Genomic DNA, 15,705 nt, shown 5'->3' with positions numbered 1-15,705 from the left:
CTTCAGTATTGAGCAAATTGGTTGAAGCTATAGTAAAGAACAAAATTGTCAGACATGTGGATGACTGTAATTTGCTGGGGGAAAGTCAGCCTGGTTTCTGTAAAGGGAAACGATGCCTCATCAATCTGCAAGAATTTTTGAGGACATGTGGACCAGGGCATCCAGGGGATATAGCGTATTTAGATTTTTCTGAAGCCTTTTGACAACATCCTTCAGTGAATGCTCACAAGCAAAGTAAGCTGTCATGGGGTAAGAGGAAAGATCCCTGTCATGGATTGATAACTGGTTAAAAGATCGGAAACAAAGGGTAGGAATAAGTGGTGAGTTTTCAGAATGGAATGAGGTTGTGAAAATATCAACTCAACATGCAGCAGCAGTCAAGCAAACTGAATGTTGTGAATCATTAAGAAAAGGAAGGAGAATAAGACAGAATATCTTATTGCCTCTGTATAAATCTTTGGCACACCCACATCTTGAATGCTGCATGCAGATGTGGTTACTTCATCCAAAACGAAGGTAAGTTCAGGAAACGGCAACAAAAATTGAAAGGGGTATGGAACAGTATTATGGGCAGAGATGGAGGAATAGACAAGGATATCAATACCAGGATACATAAAGCAACAGCTTCATTCAAGACTCTTCATCCCATACGGACATTACAAATAATATCTGCAAGACTATGACAGGGTTTAAAAAAAAAAAAAAGCTTGATGAAGTCATGGAGTCCATCAATGACTATTAGCCAAGATAAGCAGGAGTAGTGTCCCTAGCCTCTGTGTCAGAAACTGGAAATAGGCAACAGGGGAGGGATTGCTTAGGATCTCAGAACACTAGAACCGGATGGGACCGTGAGAGGTCATCTAGTCCAGTCCCCTGTCCTCATGGCAAGACCAAGCACCATCTAGATCAGGCGTGTCCAGCCCATGGGCCGCATGCGGCCCTGGACAGCTAGTAATGCGGCCCCACAAGATCGTAAACTTTTAACGTTATTATGTGATTTATATACATTAACTATATTATATATCTTATATGTGGCCCAGACAATTCCTCTTCACTCAATGCGGCCCAGGCAAGCCAAAACGTTGGACACCCATGATCTAGATCATAACTGACAGATATTCGTCTAACCTGGTCTGAAAAATCTCCAATGATATAGAGTCCACAAACTCCCCAGGTAATTTAGTCCAGTGCTTAACCACCCTGATAGTTAGGAATCTTTTCCTAATGTCCAATCTAAACATCCATTGCTTCTTGTCCTGCCCTTAGAGGTGAAAGAGAGTGATTTTTTTTTTCCTTCCTCCTTGTAATACCATTTAGGGATTTGAAAGCTGTTCTCATGTCCCCTCTCAGTCTTCTCTTTTTCCAAACTAAACAAGCCTAATTCTTACAATACTGCATTATTTTCTAGACCTTTGATCACTTTTGTTGCTCTTCTCTAGACCTTCTCCAGTTTCTTCACATCCTTCTTGAAATGCGGTGCCCAGAACTGGCCGCAATAATCAAGTTGAGGCCTAATCAGCACTGAGTAGAGCAGGAGAATTACTAATCGTGTCTTGCTTGCGACAGCCCTGTTAATGCATCCCAGAATTTTTTTTTTTCCAGCGGTGTCACACGATTGACTCATACTTACCTCGTGGTCCATCATGACTTGTAGATCCCTTTCTGCAGTACTCTTTCCGAGGCAGTCTGAGGGAGAGTTGTGTTAGTTTGTAGCCTCACAAAAAAGCAAGCAGTCCTATGGCACCATGAAGACTAACAATGTTATTTACAGTACGGTCTCAGAGTGCGTGAAACCAGAGTTCGTGACCCCACTCTTACGCGGCTGACCCCTGATTTCTGCAGTAAATCCTGGAAATGCATGATTTCCAGTTACACTTAACTTGCTCCCCTCCCCAGCCCTGGCTCAGCCCTCCTGTCTCCACATGGCCCTGGCTCAGCAACCCCCCACCCAGCTCCACTCACAGCTCCTTGTCATCCCCGACCCCTGCTCTGGCTTACCACCCCTCAGGCTCAACTCCAGCTCAAACCCCTCACACACGGCCTCAGTTCCATCCTCCTGGCCCGGTTCAAATCCCCTGCGTGCGGCCCCAGTTCAAGCCCACTCCCCACATGTGGCTCTGGTTCAACACCCCCACCCTGATTCAAGCCCCCCGCATGCAACTCTGGTTCCGTCCTCCTTCTGTGGTTCAAACCCCGCGTAGCCCAGCTCACCACCCCCATGCACAGCTGCGGCTCAACTCCACCCCTTGCCCCCTGCAGCCCTAACCCACCCCAGGCTTAACCCACCCGCCTCTCACAGCTCCAACCTACCACCAGGCTTAACCCTCCCCAACTGCGCCCCCCCACCCCAGGACTCACCTTTCTGCTGCTTCCCCGGCTGCAGAACGTGTGTTTCGTGGGGGGAAAAAGCCAGATCCCCACTTACGCGAAATCCAGATTACGCGCGGGCACGCGGAATGGAACCCTCACATAACCCTCGCGGAACAGGTCTACTGTGTTTGGTAACGAGCTTTCAGGTCTTTCCTCGACAGTCCCTTCCCGTTTTGTATGTATGAAACTGGTTGTTGGTGGTGATTACCTGTTCTGTTCTCTGCCTCTGGAGCACCTGATATTGGCCACTATCAGGAGACAGAATACTGGGCTAGATGGACTTTTGATGTGACCCAGTATGGCCGTTCTTATGCCCTGAGAGGGAGCCCAGGGCTTGGGGCTCTAAAAGAGAGACCTTTGCCACTTAACCTCAGGGAGATTGCCTTTAGCTGGCACAGTGATGGTAGCAGATCCTTTATGCACCAGAGAGAGAGATGATCCCACGTGTGTATCCTGAGCCAGAAGATAACATTGCAGAAGAGCACAAGGAAAGGAGTACGTGTCACTCACCTTTGGGTTGCTTTGGACCCAGGGCCATAATGAAGGCACTGGACCACGCAGGTCTGATTTGAGCTCTGAGTCTTGGCCTTGAAGTGAATGAAACGCTGCCTCTTGGTCTGTAGTCAGGGTCATTAGCTGCTTCTTCTTACCATGCATATGGCTGTCCCGTTTCCTCTCCCCCAGGGACAGGAGGGCATCTGCTCTCAAAGGGTGAAATGGGAGGACAAGGCTGAAGATATAGTGAGGAAATCCTGGGGAGCAGCTGGGGTGGCTCATGAGCCTGGGAGTCAAAGGCAGGAACAACCTCATGAGATCAGGAGCAAGGGATACTGCTCAGCTCTGCGCTCACCTGTAGCATCTTCTCTTTCTCTGTAGACCGTGGTCGCTGCTACATGGGCCAGTGTGCCTGTGACAACGGCTGGTGGGGTCTTGGCTGCGAATGTCCCACCAGCAATGACACCTGCATCGACAGCAAAGGGGTAGGTCACATCTCCGCTGGGGCCAGCACAGAGTGCGGGATTGTTCCATGCGGGGGGCAGGGTGGGGCCAAAGAGGTGGAGGCGGAGTCTGACTTTTCGGCTGCCCTGGGTTCAAAGGGCTGCAGGTCAAAGAGAAATCTGGATTGAATTAAGCCGGGGAGGTGGATGGCCTGAGAAAAGCAGAGGTGGAAAAAGTACACCTGCTTTGGGAGGAATGTACTTAAGCACACATCCCAGTGTCCCTCTGGAAAACGACTTGAGTAAAAGTACACGTGCGCGCATGCGACATCTTAGTCACACCGAGATTGTACTCAAGTATCAGAAGAGAAAGCAGCTGCACTCTTACTCAAGTAACTTTTGGGGTACTTTTTCCACCTCTGGAGAGAAGCAGGTGCAGCTCTGGGTAACATAAGGCTTTTCACTCACCCCTCCTGCCTTGGTGCCTGAGGCTTTGATCCCTTTACCGTTGTTATCTGGTGTCACCATGGGTGAGTGACGGGGGCAGGGTGGCATTGGCAGGCCGCTGGTCTAGGGCATCTTTTACCAGCCGCGCTGAGGGTGGGCTTGTCACCAGTCTCAGAGGCTGAGCCGATCTGGGGCCCCCTCTACTCCTGCAGGGGATCTGCAATGGCCGCGGGAGATGCGAATGTGGCCGTTGCATCTGCAGCGTGTCCTCTCCATACAGTGACCCCACCTGTGAAGGCAGCTACTACCAGGTAAGGCTCACAGGGTCAGAGACCGACACATCTAACGTGTCACCTGGCTGCTCATGGCCTGGCTCCTGAACTCTAGGGAAGCCTGGGGCTTCTGAGAGGGCTGGGAGGACTCCAAACAAGGCCAAGCACACACCCATGCCAGAAGAAATCCCTTGGGGATAGGCCTGCTGTCTTCTCAGGCTCATCAGGCTAGTTTCAATCCTGTGTGTTGCTCACAGACGTTATTAAACTGACACATGCAGCAATATGCCAAGAAATGCATTTGCAGGTGGGGAGCATGCCTGCTGGTTAGAGCAGTGATGGCAACCGTGGGTAGTGAGTGAGCCATGAGTGAGCCTCCTTCACCCCAGTGGGTTGCAGGAGCCCACAGCTCACTGGGGCTCCACCTGCAGCCCCGTGTGCCCCCGGCCACCCGCTATGTGTCTCTTGTGCTCGAGGGCACTGGAGCCCCACACTTCCCAAGCCTCCTTCCCGGCCCTTCAGAAGCACTTGCAAATCCTCTGATTTGCGCTCGTCCCTTTTCCTCCTCCTCCCTGCCTGAGCTGGAATGCTGCGAACAGCTGAGTCATGGCTGTTCCAGCTCTGGGAGGGGGGCGCAGGAGAGCGGGGACAGAACCTCCAAAAGTGCAGGGAGATGGGTAGGAAGGACAAGACCCCAGTGCACAAGAGGAGGGGGGCAGCCAGGAGGTCGCTGGGCCACAGGTGAAGCCCCAGTGGCAGGTATATGACCCGCAGACTGTAGGTTGCTCACAACTGACTTAGAACTTATCTCTGGCATTTAGCTCCTGGCTTCTCCTTCTGATTCTCTGAGATGCTTCACGTCTCACTGCCTCGGTTTCCCCAACTGTGCGAGGAGGAATATACTTCCCAGGAGCATGGGAGACTCGGGCTGTTATTGTCTATGAAAGCTCCAGAGGTGCAGAGATGAGAGCTGCCATCTCAGGGCATAACATCGATGTTGATGATTTCACTGAGATGGGGCCTATTCAGAACCCCAGATCTGAATGTCTCCTACACCCAGGGAAGTTGGGATCAAAGTGCCGTGAGCCAGAGTCTCTCTGTTCATACACTGGGTGCACCTGTTTGCATCTGCGGGTTGCTTTTGCCCGCTGTAGACATTAGGAACCAACTGCCAAAATCCACCTCCTGGTGCCCAAGGCAAAGCATCCGGGGCCACCTGGGGTTTCAGTTTCAGTCTGTGATGGGATTTCAAATGAGCTGGTTACGCACTCCCCTCCTGCTGCAGAGCCACTCTTTGTATGTCACCTCCACCCCCCTCACTCACGTCCCCCGCAGTCTGATCTCCCCTTGCCCCTCCCTCCCTTACTCTGATGATGTGGGCCCGGGAATTCTCTCCAGCACTCCCCCTTTCGAGTCTGATGATGTCCCTCCCCCTGTTCCCCTCGCTGTCCGATGGCGTGTCTCCGGTGTGTAGCACTACTTGGGGGTGTGTGAAGACCTTCGAAGCTGCGTCCAGTGCCAAGCCTGGGGGACAGGGGAGAAGAAGGGGCAGAAATGCAAGAACTGCCCTTTCAAGATCCAGATGGTGGATGAACTGCAAAAAGGTACAGTGCCCTCCTGCAGTTGCCAAAGGCGCTGGCTTCCTCGAGCCCTGCAGGGCAGGGCCCTTGTGTGGCTGTGTCCATGTGTGTGTCTGTGTGTGCATGCACCTGTACATCTGTACAGCACCTAGCGCAATGGGGCCCTACGTGTAACTTCAGCCTCGGGGTGCTCCCGCCCATGACTCCAGTTGCCCCCTCTCTCTCTAGTGAAGGAGATGAACGAGTACTGCTCCTTCCAGGATGAGGAGGATGACTGCACATTCCGTTACATCCTGGAAGGGGATCCCAGCATGCTGCACAACGGCACCGTCCTGGTGCAGAAGAAGAAAGGTGAGCAGGGCCCTGGTCAGGGGAGGAGACGTGGTGAAGCCTCAGAGCTCCCAAGGCCTAGTGCCCCCACCGACTGCTGATCAGAGCTCGACCTCTCTGGCCCTGGCTGGCATTGGGGTGCAAACCTGTGTCCCCTGTACGCTGAGCACTTGGGTGGCTGCCCAAGCGAGAGTCAGGTGCCACCTAGTTGATTAGCAGAGTGCCCGCTGCTATCCACAGCCTGCAACTTTGCTATGAGTGGTGCACATCTGCACATACCTTGGTGCACCTTAAAAATGTATTCTGCCCAACGGACGGAAAAAATTGAGGGAACCCTGCTGCAAACACTCATCTGGGAGCCCTCAGGCGATTATACAGGTGGTCGCTTCTCTCCAATGCAATGCAAGGCACCAGCTAGGGGCAAGAGCCTGTCCTAGCCACAGCCTGGGCAGGGAAGGTGCAAGCTTCTTTCACTCTGCCCTGGAGAGGCCACCTCCAGGTGGAGCGCATTGTTCAGTCTGCAAATCATGGTTCTCCAATGGCACCTGGAATCCCTGGCTTGCCTGGTCCCCCAGCAATCAGCTGAAATATCCTGGAAGGGCCCACAGAGCTGGTTGCTGGATCTTGTCCCCTGGGACTCCTCCCAGTTCATCCCACACTGGCCACCCACCAGCCAGCAGCAGGGGAGTGTTTTTAAGTCCCTCCTGCCCCTAGGCTGGCAGTGAACTGGCTACCTGCTTGGGACGTGAATGAAGAGCTGGCAGCCCCCAGCTCCCTGGCCTGGCACTTGCGGGAGTCTCTGAGTGAGCTCCTGGAGCAGTCGCAGGGATGTTACTGGATCTTGGCATGGCTGTTCCCTCCTTAGGAGAAGTCTGACCAGCCGCTCTCCTGTCCCCCTCCCTGTCTCTGGCTCTGCGTTCCTTCCTCTCCCTCTCTTCCAACCCACGTGCGCTGGGGTCCTGCCGCCCTCCCACTCACGCTAACCACTAATTTGTTGCAGAGTGCCCACCTGGAAGCTTCCTGTGGTTCATCCCCCTGCTCATGTTCCTGATACTACTGCTGGGATTGCTGCTGATGCTCTGCTGGAAGTACTGCCCCTGCTGCAAGGTGAGGTCCGGCCCCGGGGGCGCCTGGGCTGGGAGCAGTGGGCACGGAGTTGGGCTGGAACCCGGCTCCGGGAAAGCAGCAGCTCCGAACCGAGGGACGTTTTGCCAGTCGGAGGGAGGTGGAATATGCCAAGTGTCCTGGCACTCTTGGGGCCGTGTCCCACTGCGCCCTGGCTTGCCCCTGTGGCTTAGTGGGCACATGTCGAGGCTTCCCTGGCATGGCGAGCTCTGCCCAGGCAGCCCCAAGGAAGCCATGGTCTCACAGTGCTGGCTAGGCCACCAGCGGGCTGGTGAGGCAGAGCGGGCCCAGGGGAGGAAAAGCCACTGGGGTCTGGCCCTTCGTATGCAAGCCACGGCTTCTAGCCGCCTGCTTTTTTTAAAAATTAAGCCACCAGTTTTCTGGGCCTGCTGCCAAACGTGGTCGCTTAGCCCGTGTCTCCGACGCAGTACCTGCTGCCGGGGATGCTGTGAGGCCACCGTGGCTTGATGTATCTAACTCTGTTCCCCCCACGCCCCCAGCCAAATGCGGCACTGGCCAAAGGAGTGCAGGCCTTCTCTCTAGGCCACAGATGGGGGAGGAGGTAAGATGTCCTTCCCACATGGCATCTAAGCTTCACCCAGGGGTTGCCTCGTGGGTTTCCATGAGCAGCGTGGGCAGCGGTTTCCCCTCAGCCCTGAGGCAAGGCTCCAATGGAAGCCTGTCGTGTGCTGCTGAATCTGCAGCCGTCCCCCTTGGGGCTGTGGCTGTGCACAGGCCAGGGTGGCTTGAGGGGGCTAAGGGAGGCTGGGGGAGACCTGGTCTTGGTCTTCCCAGTGGAACAATGACCTGCGGTAGGTAGCTCTGGCTGGCCCCACAAGGCGTCCACGCCACCCTGTGGCTTCCGGTCGTGGACCTAGCCGCTGCGTCAGCACAGGCGCGTTCTCCCAGGAGCTCTCGGCCACGGGGGGACTCCTCGTTTCTGTGTTTTGTCCCTTAGGCTTGCCTGGCCCTGCTGCCCTGCTGTGCACGAGGTACCGTCGCTTTACGTTGCTCTGGGGGGCAGGGGCCGTGCGCAGAGGCGGGTGAGGGGGCCCATTCCCTATGCAGACAGGAAGGAAAGGGAGTGGGCACCAGCAAGACCCCCGCCCCCCCGGAGGATTAACCCTTCCAGTGCCTGGAAGGCTCAGCAGGGTCCTTAGTTGAGACCGCCAGACAATGACCTGGGTGGGAGTCCAGAGGGCTGAAGTCTCCGAGTTTTGTGTGCCCGGATGCATGGTAGCTGAACAAGCGCTGTTCATTCAGTGGGCACCTGGGACGTCCTCTGTATGTGCCCAGCAGGCATGATGCCTCCGCACTGCCCTTGGGCCCCCAGCAGCTGTGCCAGCTCTGGGCAGAGGCTGCTGGCACCCTGGGCTCCTCACACGCAGTTAGGATCCCTCAGAGCAAAGCACCAGACCCCAGGCAGCAGCTGGACCCAGGGTCTCCTGGACTGTCCTCCAGCGGTCTCAGGACGAGTTCCACGGGGGCCAGGAAGGGTTTGGAGCTACTGTCAGGAGAGAGAGTTTCCTGGGCCCCTTGTTGGTGTCTTGGCAGAGAGGCTGTGGCTGAGCTGGGCCATGGTGCCCGCGCTCCTGGGCAGCAGAGGGCAGGGCAAGCTCTGTGGATAGATGGTGGGGGAGGCAGGGGGCTGTCAGTCCAGCTCTTCCCATGAGCACCGTGAGAGCGCAGGGCAAAGCACAGGTCTTGGAGCCGACCGGCTTTCACCTGCTCTCTCCTCACCCCACAGGCCGCACCGTTGGGTTCAAAGAGGATCACTACATGCTACGGCAGAGCCTCATGGCTTCGGATCACCTGGACACCCCCATGGTGCGCAGCGGCTCTCTGAAAGGCCAGGACGCTGTCCGCTGGAAGATCAACAACAACGTCCACAAGCCGGGCTTCTCCTCCCACACCACCACCAACCCCAAGGAGCTGAGTGAGCACTAACGCTGGGGGGTGCCGGAGGGGAGGGGCCAGGTGTGGCCACCCACTGGTGCCAGATGGGAAGAGGGTTTGGTTCCATTGGGATCTCCTCCTGGCCCTTGGCTACCCCCAGGTCCAAGTTTGCTCCTTTCCCACGAGAGCATCTCCCTGCAAGGAGACTCCCCTGCTCCCAAGGGATCAACGCAAGCCCTGGACTGTATATCCTGGCTCTGACACAGTAACTGTGAGGTTCCTCCCAGGCCCACCGCCATGAGCGTCTCTCGGTCATTCGCTCCTAGAACCGCTCTTAGTGCAGGCAGCTTCTGAGAGAGCACCTCCAGCTCCCTGCCTTCCCTGGGCTCCGGCTGTGTCTTGCCCACCGCTTACGGCACGCAGCGGCTGATGGTCTGAGCAAGCACCATGGGAACCGGCCATGCCTTGGAAACTGGGTGCTGCCGGCTGGGGTCTGGGCCACCAGGGCCCTGTTCAAGTCTTGCTCTGGTGGCCAGCTGTTCACGAGCTGGTTTCTCTGGCGGCCGGTGAGGGAGTCTGACGGGGGATTCCTCTCTCCAGTTCCTTATGGAGTTTCGCTGAGGCTGGCCCGGCTCTTCACTCAGAACCTCATGAAACCGGACACCCGCGAATGTGAGCAGCTGCGCAAGGAGGTGGAGGAGAACGTAAGGGCCAAGCTATTACCTCAGGGGTTTGTCTTTTGGGGCAGAGGGAGCCAGGTTCAGCCAGTATAAGCAGCGGCTAGGGCCGGGAAAGCCGGCCTGTGAGGCTGGGGAACGGATGGGAACAGACGTAGCTCCTGAAGGGAGGTTCTCTCTGCCGCGGTTCACCCGCTGCTGAGGCTCTGGGCTGCCAGTGAGGCGGACTGGAGAGAGGGGCTGTGACGAGGAAGACAGCAAAGCAAGCGGCACGGTGCCTGCTGTGCGGAGTCCCCCTGGGCCTGTAACAGACTCTTCTGCTCCTTACAGCTGAGTGATGTCTACAGGCACGTTTCTGGGGCCCACAAAGTCCAGCAGACTAAGTTCAGGTGAGTGACCCAGGGAGAGGGCCGGGTAGATGGGCGTGAGATTGAGGGGCATGCAGAGCTGCAAAGTCCCCCAGCTCTGGCGCTGTGGCAGGCTCTCCGACCTCCGGGGCGCCTAAGCTCTATAAGGGCAGTTTCTGGGTGCAGGGGCCTGGGTGCGATGATCCCCCTAGTACGGTGAGGTGAGTGCCAGGGATTCACGTCCTTGCCAGGGGCCTCCCAGCACACCCCAGAGTCACCACTCTGGGCTCTCCGGAATACTTCTGGGTCCATACAAGGAACTCAACTGCTACAGGTCCGATCTAGTCTTGCCGAAGCCAGTGACAAAGTGGCAGTGGGGAAAAAGTGTTGGCCCTGCGAACGTGGTCTCCTCCTCTCGGCCGGGAGAATCGTTCCCTTGGGGTTAACTCACTGTAAACCACCTCCGCCTCGGTGGGCGGAGAAGCTGGGCTGTAGGGCGCGGCAGGATATACTGAATAGGAATGAGCAGCTCTGGAGGATACATCGGGCGGGTAGACGCTAGCCAGAGACTGCATCTCGCAGCAGGTGGGGCTCTCTGGAGCTTGCCATTGCATGCCCCAAGAGCAAGAACAGAAATGGGAACTCTTGGCCTCACTGGTCCCTGGAGGGGGCTTTGCAGCGGGGGCCACCAGAGTGGCTCTCGGAGCTCCATGGCGGCTGAAGATGGACTCTGGATAAGAGCTGCCTGGCTCTCCAGAGGGCTTGGATGGGGCTGTTCACTCTCGTGGGTCTGTTTTTTTCCTAGGGTGCAGCCCAACGCTGGGAAAAGGTAGGTGGAGTGTTCACATCTGTCTGTCTGTCCCTTCGTCTCGGCGCTGCTCGTCTGTGCGCGCACATGGAACGGTTGTTCAAAAGCTTTCATGGCTGACTAGCGCCGGGAGTGGCTTGTTGGCCAGGCCCTCCAACAGGGGGTAGGAGAGGGCCAAAGAGGGCAGTTGCCCAGGGATTGGCATTTCATAAGGACCTAGAACTTCGGTTGCCGCTGCTGCTACTTCAGCCCCCTTGGAAGTGCTCTGGCAAAGCTGCTCTACCGCTCCGTGCAGTGCGTGTGTGGGGTACCCAGCACCACAGTCTGGGCAGTGCTAAGGGCAGGTTGCCCTAGGCCCAGCTCCTTCCACCCTTGGCCTCACTCCTTGTGGGAGCATGGAGCTGGGCTGCCCTCCCACCATGCGCCGGGGCCCATGGCAGCTGCCAGCCCGGCTGGTGTTGGTGGAGGTGTCTGATTGACGGATCAGGGTAGGATGTGACCTCCCTTCTCTCCCTCCCCTGACCGGGCTGCAGGCAGGACCACACCATTGTGGACACGGTGCTCACTGCTCCTCTTTCGGCCAAGTCGGAGATCGTGAAAGTGACGGAGAAACACGTCTCTCAGGAGGCTTTCAGTGAGCTGAAGGTGACACCGGGTTACTATACTGTGACCTCTGACCAAGGTAGGAGGCGAGCCCTGGGCTTATTGACCAAAGCAAAGTAGGGGCTTGTGCGGAGGGACCCTCCCAGCTCTGCCCTTTCACCCTCTCTGCCTGCACAGATGCCCATGGCATGGTAGAGTTCCAGGAAGGGGTGGATCTAGTGGATGTCCGGGTCCCACTCTTCATCAGGGATGAAGATGACGATGAGAAGCAACTGCAGGTGGAGGCCATTGATGTGCCCGTGGGGACAGCGGAGATTGGACGCAGACTTGTCAATATCACCATCATCAAAGAGCAAGGTGAAGGCCCCTAGCCATGACAAGCGGGGAGTGGGGTGTGATAAGGCATTCTCAAACCTAGGTTAATAGCTCCAAAGGCCGGGAAGGACCATTACTGTCTAGTCTGACTTCCTGCCTAGCACAGGTCAGAGACTCCCACCCAGTGATTCCTGCATCCAGCCCAGTGATCTGGGTCTGAATTAGATCATCTTGATTTGAGGACAAGACATGGAGAGTCTCACACAGCTGGTCGCTCCCTTCCTGGGCTGTCCTGGCTGGCAGCCCCCATCCCTACTAAGGGGCTCACGCTTGCAGCAGAAGCCTTGAGTCATGAGGCTCGGAGAGAATGTTTAGTTGGACATGACGGGATAACTCCAGCTGCTTATTTCCTCTGACCTTTTCTGGGCTTCCTTCTCGCTGACCTTCCCCTTTCACATCCTTTTTTCATTTCTTATCTTTTACATAATCTCAGAGTGATCTCCTCACTCCTCCTTTCCTGCAGGTGTTTCTTCTTAAAACCTGCACTCTTTGACCACCGGATCCTCAGGGTTCTTGTTGCAGTTTCTTTGAATCATAGGGTTGGAAGAGATCTCAGGAGGTCATCAAGTCTTCCCTCTGCTCAAAGCAGGACCAATGCAAACTAAACCATCCCAGTCCGGGCTTTGTTAAGAGGGGACTTAAAAACCTCTAGGGATGGAGATACCACCACCTCTGTTGGTAACATTCCAATGCTTCACCACCCTCCTGGTGAAATAGTTTTTCCTAACCTCCAACCTAGACCTCTCTCACTGCAACTTGAGGCCATTGCTTCCAGTTCCGTCATCTGTCACCACTCTCCATCCTCTTTGTATCCCCCTTCAGATAGTTGAAGTCTGCTGTCAAATACCCCCTTACTCTTCTCTCCTGCAGACTAAAGAAGCCCACATCCCTCAGTCTCTCCTCATAAGTCAAGTGACATTTGCTGCCATTGAAAACCAGTCCATATCTCTCAGAATATTGATGGCCATAGCGCTGTCTACTCCATCGAGATGCGAGCCCAACAAACTAGTCCATTGTGGTCTGAAGAGTAGAGCAAGACAGAGGACCTCTTGTATTGGTTTTTGTTTTGTTTTGTGGTGGGCCACTTAACATCTCTGTGCTGTTAACTGAGGGTGAATACTGGCCTCTCGGGGCTCTTGAGTCTTAGTGGATGAGACTGAAGTGCTTTGTCAGTATGATGGCTTTAAGAACCCACCTCTATTCAGAGTGTGTGCGTATTTGTTGATAAGAAGCCACCATCAGAAATGTGTTTTTCATGTGCTCCAACTGTCTGACTCCTTCCAGCCAGGAGCATCGTCACCTTCCTGCAGCCTGCCTACTCTTACAGCCGCTTTGACCAGGTGGCCCGAATCCCAGTGGTTCGGGAGATCTTGGACAATGGGAAGTCCCAGATCACTTACAGAACTCGGGATCTCACTGCCAAGGATGGCAAGGTAAGGACTGTGCTCCCTGGGGCTGATGGAGATGAGCTGAGTGCTGTGAAGCCCAGCAAGCAGGAACTGGTTATTGTACAGACAAGATGAATGCTGACTCTGCTAGAGTGGTGAACAGAGGGGCTCTAGAGGTCTGAGCACAGACTCACAAATTCTCTTCCCAGCTCCATCCCACCAGGTTTCCCTGTTGGAGGCCTGGGCTCTGGCTAGCAAGAACTTAGGTCTTACAGGCATCCAGACCAGCCTTCCAACATGCTTGTAACAATGGACAGTTGGGAAAAGCCAGGGTAAGCCAGGAAGATCCCACCTCGAATCACGTGCTGGTCATGTCCTGTAGCAGGGTCAGCCTGGAGAAGTCCAACCAGATATGGAGCATACTGCAGGAGTGACAGGGAGACTCTCTGTGTTTATACTATAGGCAAAAACAGCTGTGTGGGTTCCTTTCTGAACCACGACTGTAAAGAGCAGTATCCTATGGGTATGTGGGAGCTGGGGAGAACACACTGACGAACATGTCCTGTGGGTGGAGCAGGGAGGGGACACTGAGCCGTGTCCTGAGGATGCAGTGTAGGGAAAGGTGCACTCATGAACCGTGTCCTGTGAATGCAACAGGGGAAGGGCACAGAAATGAGCCACGTCTGTGGGGGGTGCAGTGTGGGGAAGAGTGCAGGAATGACTCCTGTCCCATGGATGCAGTGCAGAGAAGGGTGCAGGAATGAGCCATGAACCGAGGATGCAGTGGGGGTAAGGGGACAGGAATGAGCTATGTCCCGGTGATGCACTGGGAGGAAGAGCTTCGAAATGAGCCATGTCCTGAATATGCAGTGAGAGGAAGGGCACAGGATGAGCCATGTCCCAAGGATGCAGTGGCAGTAAGGTCACTGGAATAAGCAGTGTCCCAAGGATGCAGCGCCTAGGGATTAAATAGATAATTAGCATTTTCTTTCTTCTCCTTCCCCAGGACTATGTCTTCACAGAGGGTGACTTGGTCTTCCAGCCGGGGGAGATTCAGAAGGAGGTGCAGGTGCCTCTGCTGGAGCTGACTGAGATAGACGCCCTTCTGCAAAACCGCCAGCTCAAACAGTTTGCCATGGATCTGCTGAGCCCCAAGTACGGCACCAAGCTCGGCAAATACCCCCAGACCACAGTCACCATCACCGACCCAGGTGGGTGTGCAGCCAGGAAACCAGGCCTTTCCAGCCTTGCCACCTTTCTATGCCATGTGCTGCTGGTAGAGTGAATGACTCCAGGCTAGGCGAAGTAGCATGAGGCATGTGATCCCTCCAGTGTCTCACACCAGCGACAAGGACAGATAAGTGGCGTGAGCTACCGGCGATGCTCCTTTCCCTCCATGGGCAATGTGTCTGCCCCGGCGTGTGGCTGAGCTGGACCACAGCCCTAGTTGGACACCTGTCTGGGGTAGTTGATGAGACGAGGTGGGTGAGGTGACATCTTTTACTGGCCCAATATCTGCTGGTGAGACCAACAAGCTCTCTGGCTTACCCAGCGCTCTTCTTCAGGCTGGGGAAAGTACTCAGAGTGTCGCTGCTAAATGCAAGGTGGAGCGGATTGCTTACATATTTCAAGTATCCGAGAGGGAGCCGAGTTAGTCTGTATCTTCAGAAAAAACAAGAAGTCCTGTGGCACCTTAGAGACTAACAGATATTTTGGAGCATTACACTTTCGTGGGCAAAGCGCCGCTTCATCAGATGCATGAGTGGAGGGACGGGGCGGGTTCAGAGGGGGATTTAAAGAGGGTGTCTCAGTCAAGGGGAGGACCAGAGCTGACAAGGTCTGTTCAGTCACAGGGAATGTGGCCCAATATCAGCAGTTAATGTGGAGTTGTGAACATCAAGGCTGTGTCTATGCTTGCATTCCTCTTTCGAAAGAGGCATGCAAATGAGGCACAAATTTGCATATCTGACACCTCATTGCATATTCTTATTTCAAAATAGAAGACACTGCTCTTTTGAAAGTAAACCCCATCGTCGAAAGAATCCTTCTTCCCATGCAAAAAGGGAAGGAGGATTCTTTTGACAATGGGGTTTACTTTCGAAAGAGCAGCGTCTACACTGGTTTTCTTCTTTCGAAAGAAGCTATTTTGAAATAATAATATGCAAATGAGGTTTGGTATGCAAATTTAAACCTTATTTGCATTTTGATTTACCTCATTTGCATGCCTCTTTCGAAAGAGGAATGCCGGTGTTGTTGACACAGCCCAAGAGAGGAGAAATCAAGTCAGTTCAGTCGGGGGGATGTGGCCCATTATCAGTAGCGAATGTGGAGATGTGAACATCAAGAGTGGAGCAATGGCCCATTAACACACATGATCCAGTCATGGAGGAAGGTAGCAAGGGAAGGGGTAGAGACTGGGTCACAGATTGTTGTAATATGCCAGAAATCCAGAGCCTCCGGCTTTGTCTACACTTGCAATTGATCATTAAAACGTTGGTCGTTCACGAGTGCTTCACCTTCCTCCTCAACAAGTGGCAAGTGTGAGTGTA

General features: G+C 54.8%; 1 protein-coding gene across 6 annotated transcripts in view; it reads left to right on the top strand.

The window, feature by feature from the left end:
• The window catches only part of ITGB4 (integrin subunit beta 4), a 69,370-nt gene that overhangs the window by 30,196 nt on the left and 23,469 nt on the right, over positions 1 to 15,705 (top strand). For all 6 annotated transcript variants that reach the window (XM_075014156.1, XM_075014157.1, XM_075014159.1 and 3 more), the window contains exons 14-27: positions 3,247 to 3,350; positions 3,968 to 4,066; positions 5,502 to 5,631; positions 5,836 to 5,958; positions 6,938 to 7,044; positions 8,021 to 8,054; positions 8,810 to 8,998; positions 9,559 to 9,662; positions 9,966 to 10,024; positions 10,788 to 10,811; positions 11,324 to 11,472; positions 11,571 to 11,750; positions 13,053 to 13,201; positions 14,163 to 14,367. In XM_075014156.1, coding sequence (XP_074870257.1) covers positions 3,247 to 3,350; positions 3,968 to 4,066; positions 5,502 to 5,631; positions 5,836 to 5,958; positions 6,938 to 7,044; positions 8,021 to 8,054; positions 8,810 to 8,998; positions 9,559 to 9,662; positions 9,966 to 10,024; positions 10,788 to 10,811; positions 11,324 to 11,472; positions 11,571 to 11,750; positions 13,053 to 13,201; positions 14,163 to 14,367 — 1,656 coding nt within the window. The remainder of the gene's footprint in view (positions 1 to 3,246; positions 3,351 to 3,967; positions 4,067 to 5,501; positions 5,632 to 5,835; positions 5,959 to 6,937; positions 7,045 to 8,020; positions 8,055 to 8,809; positions 8,999 to 9,558; positions 9,663 to 9,965; positions 10,025 to 10,787; positions 10,812 to 11,323; positions 11,473 to 11,570; positions 11,751 to 13,052; positions 13,202 to 14,162; positions 14,368 to 15,705) is intronic.

Source organism: Carettochelys insculpta, chromosome 20 (assembly GCF_033958435.1).
Source record: "Carettochelys insculpta isolate YL-2023 chromosome 20, ASM3395843v1, whole genome shotgun sequence".
Taxonomy (NCBI): Eukaryota; Metazoa; Chordata; order Testudines; family Carettochelyidae; genus Carettochelys; species Carettochelys insculpta.
This window is presented reverse-complemented; position numbering and strand designations above follow the sequence as displayed.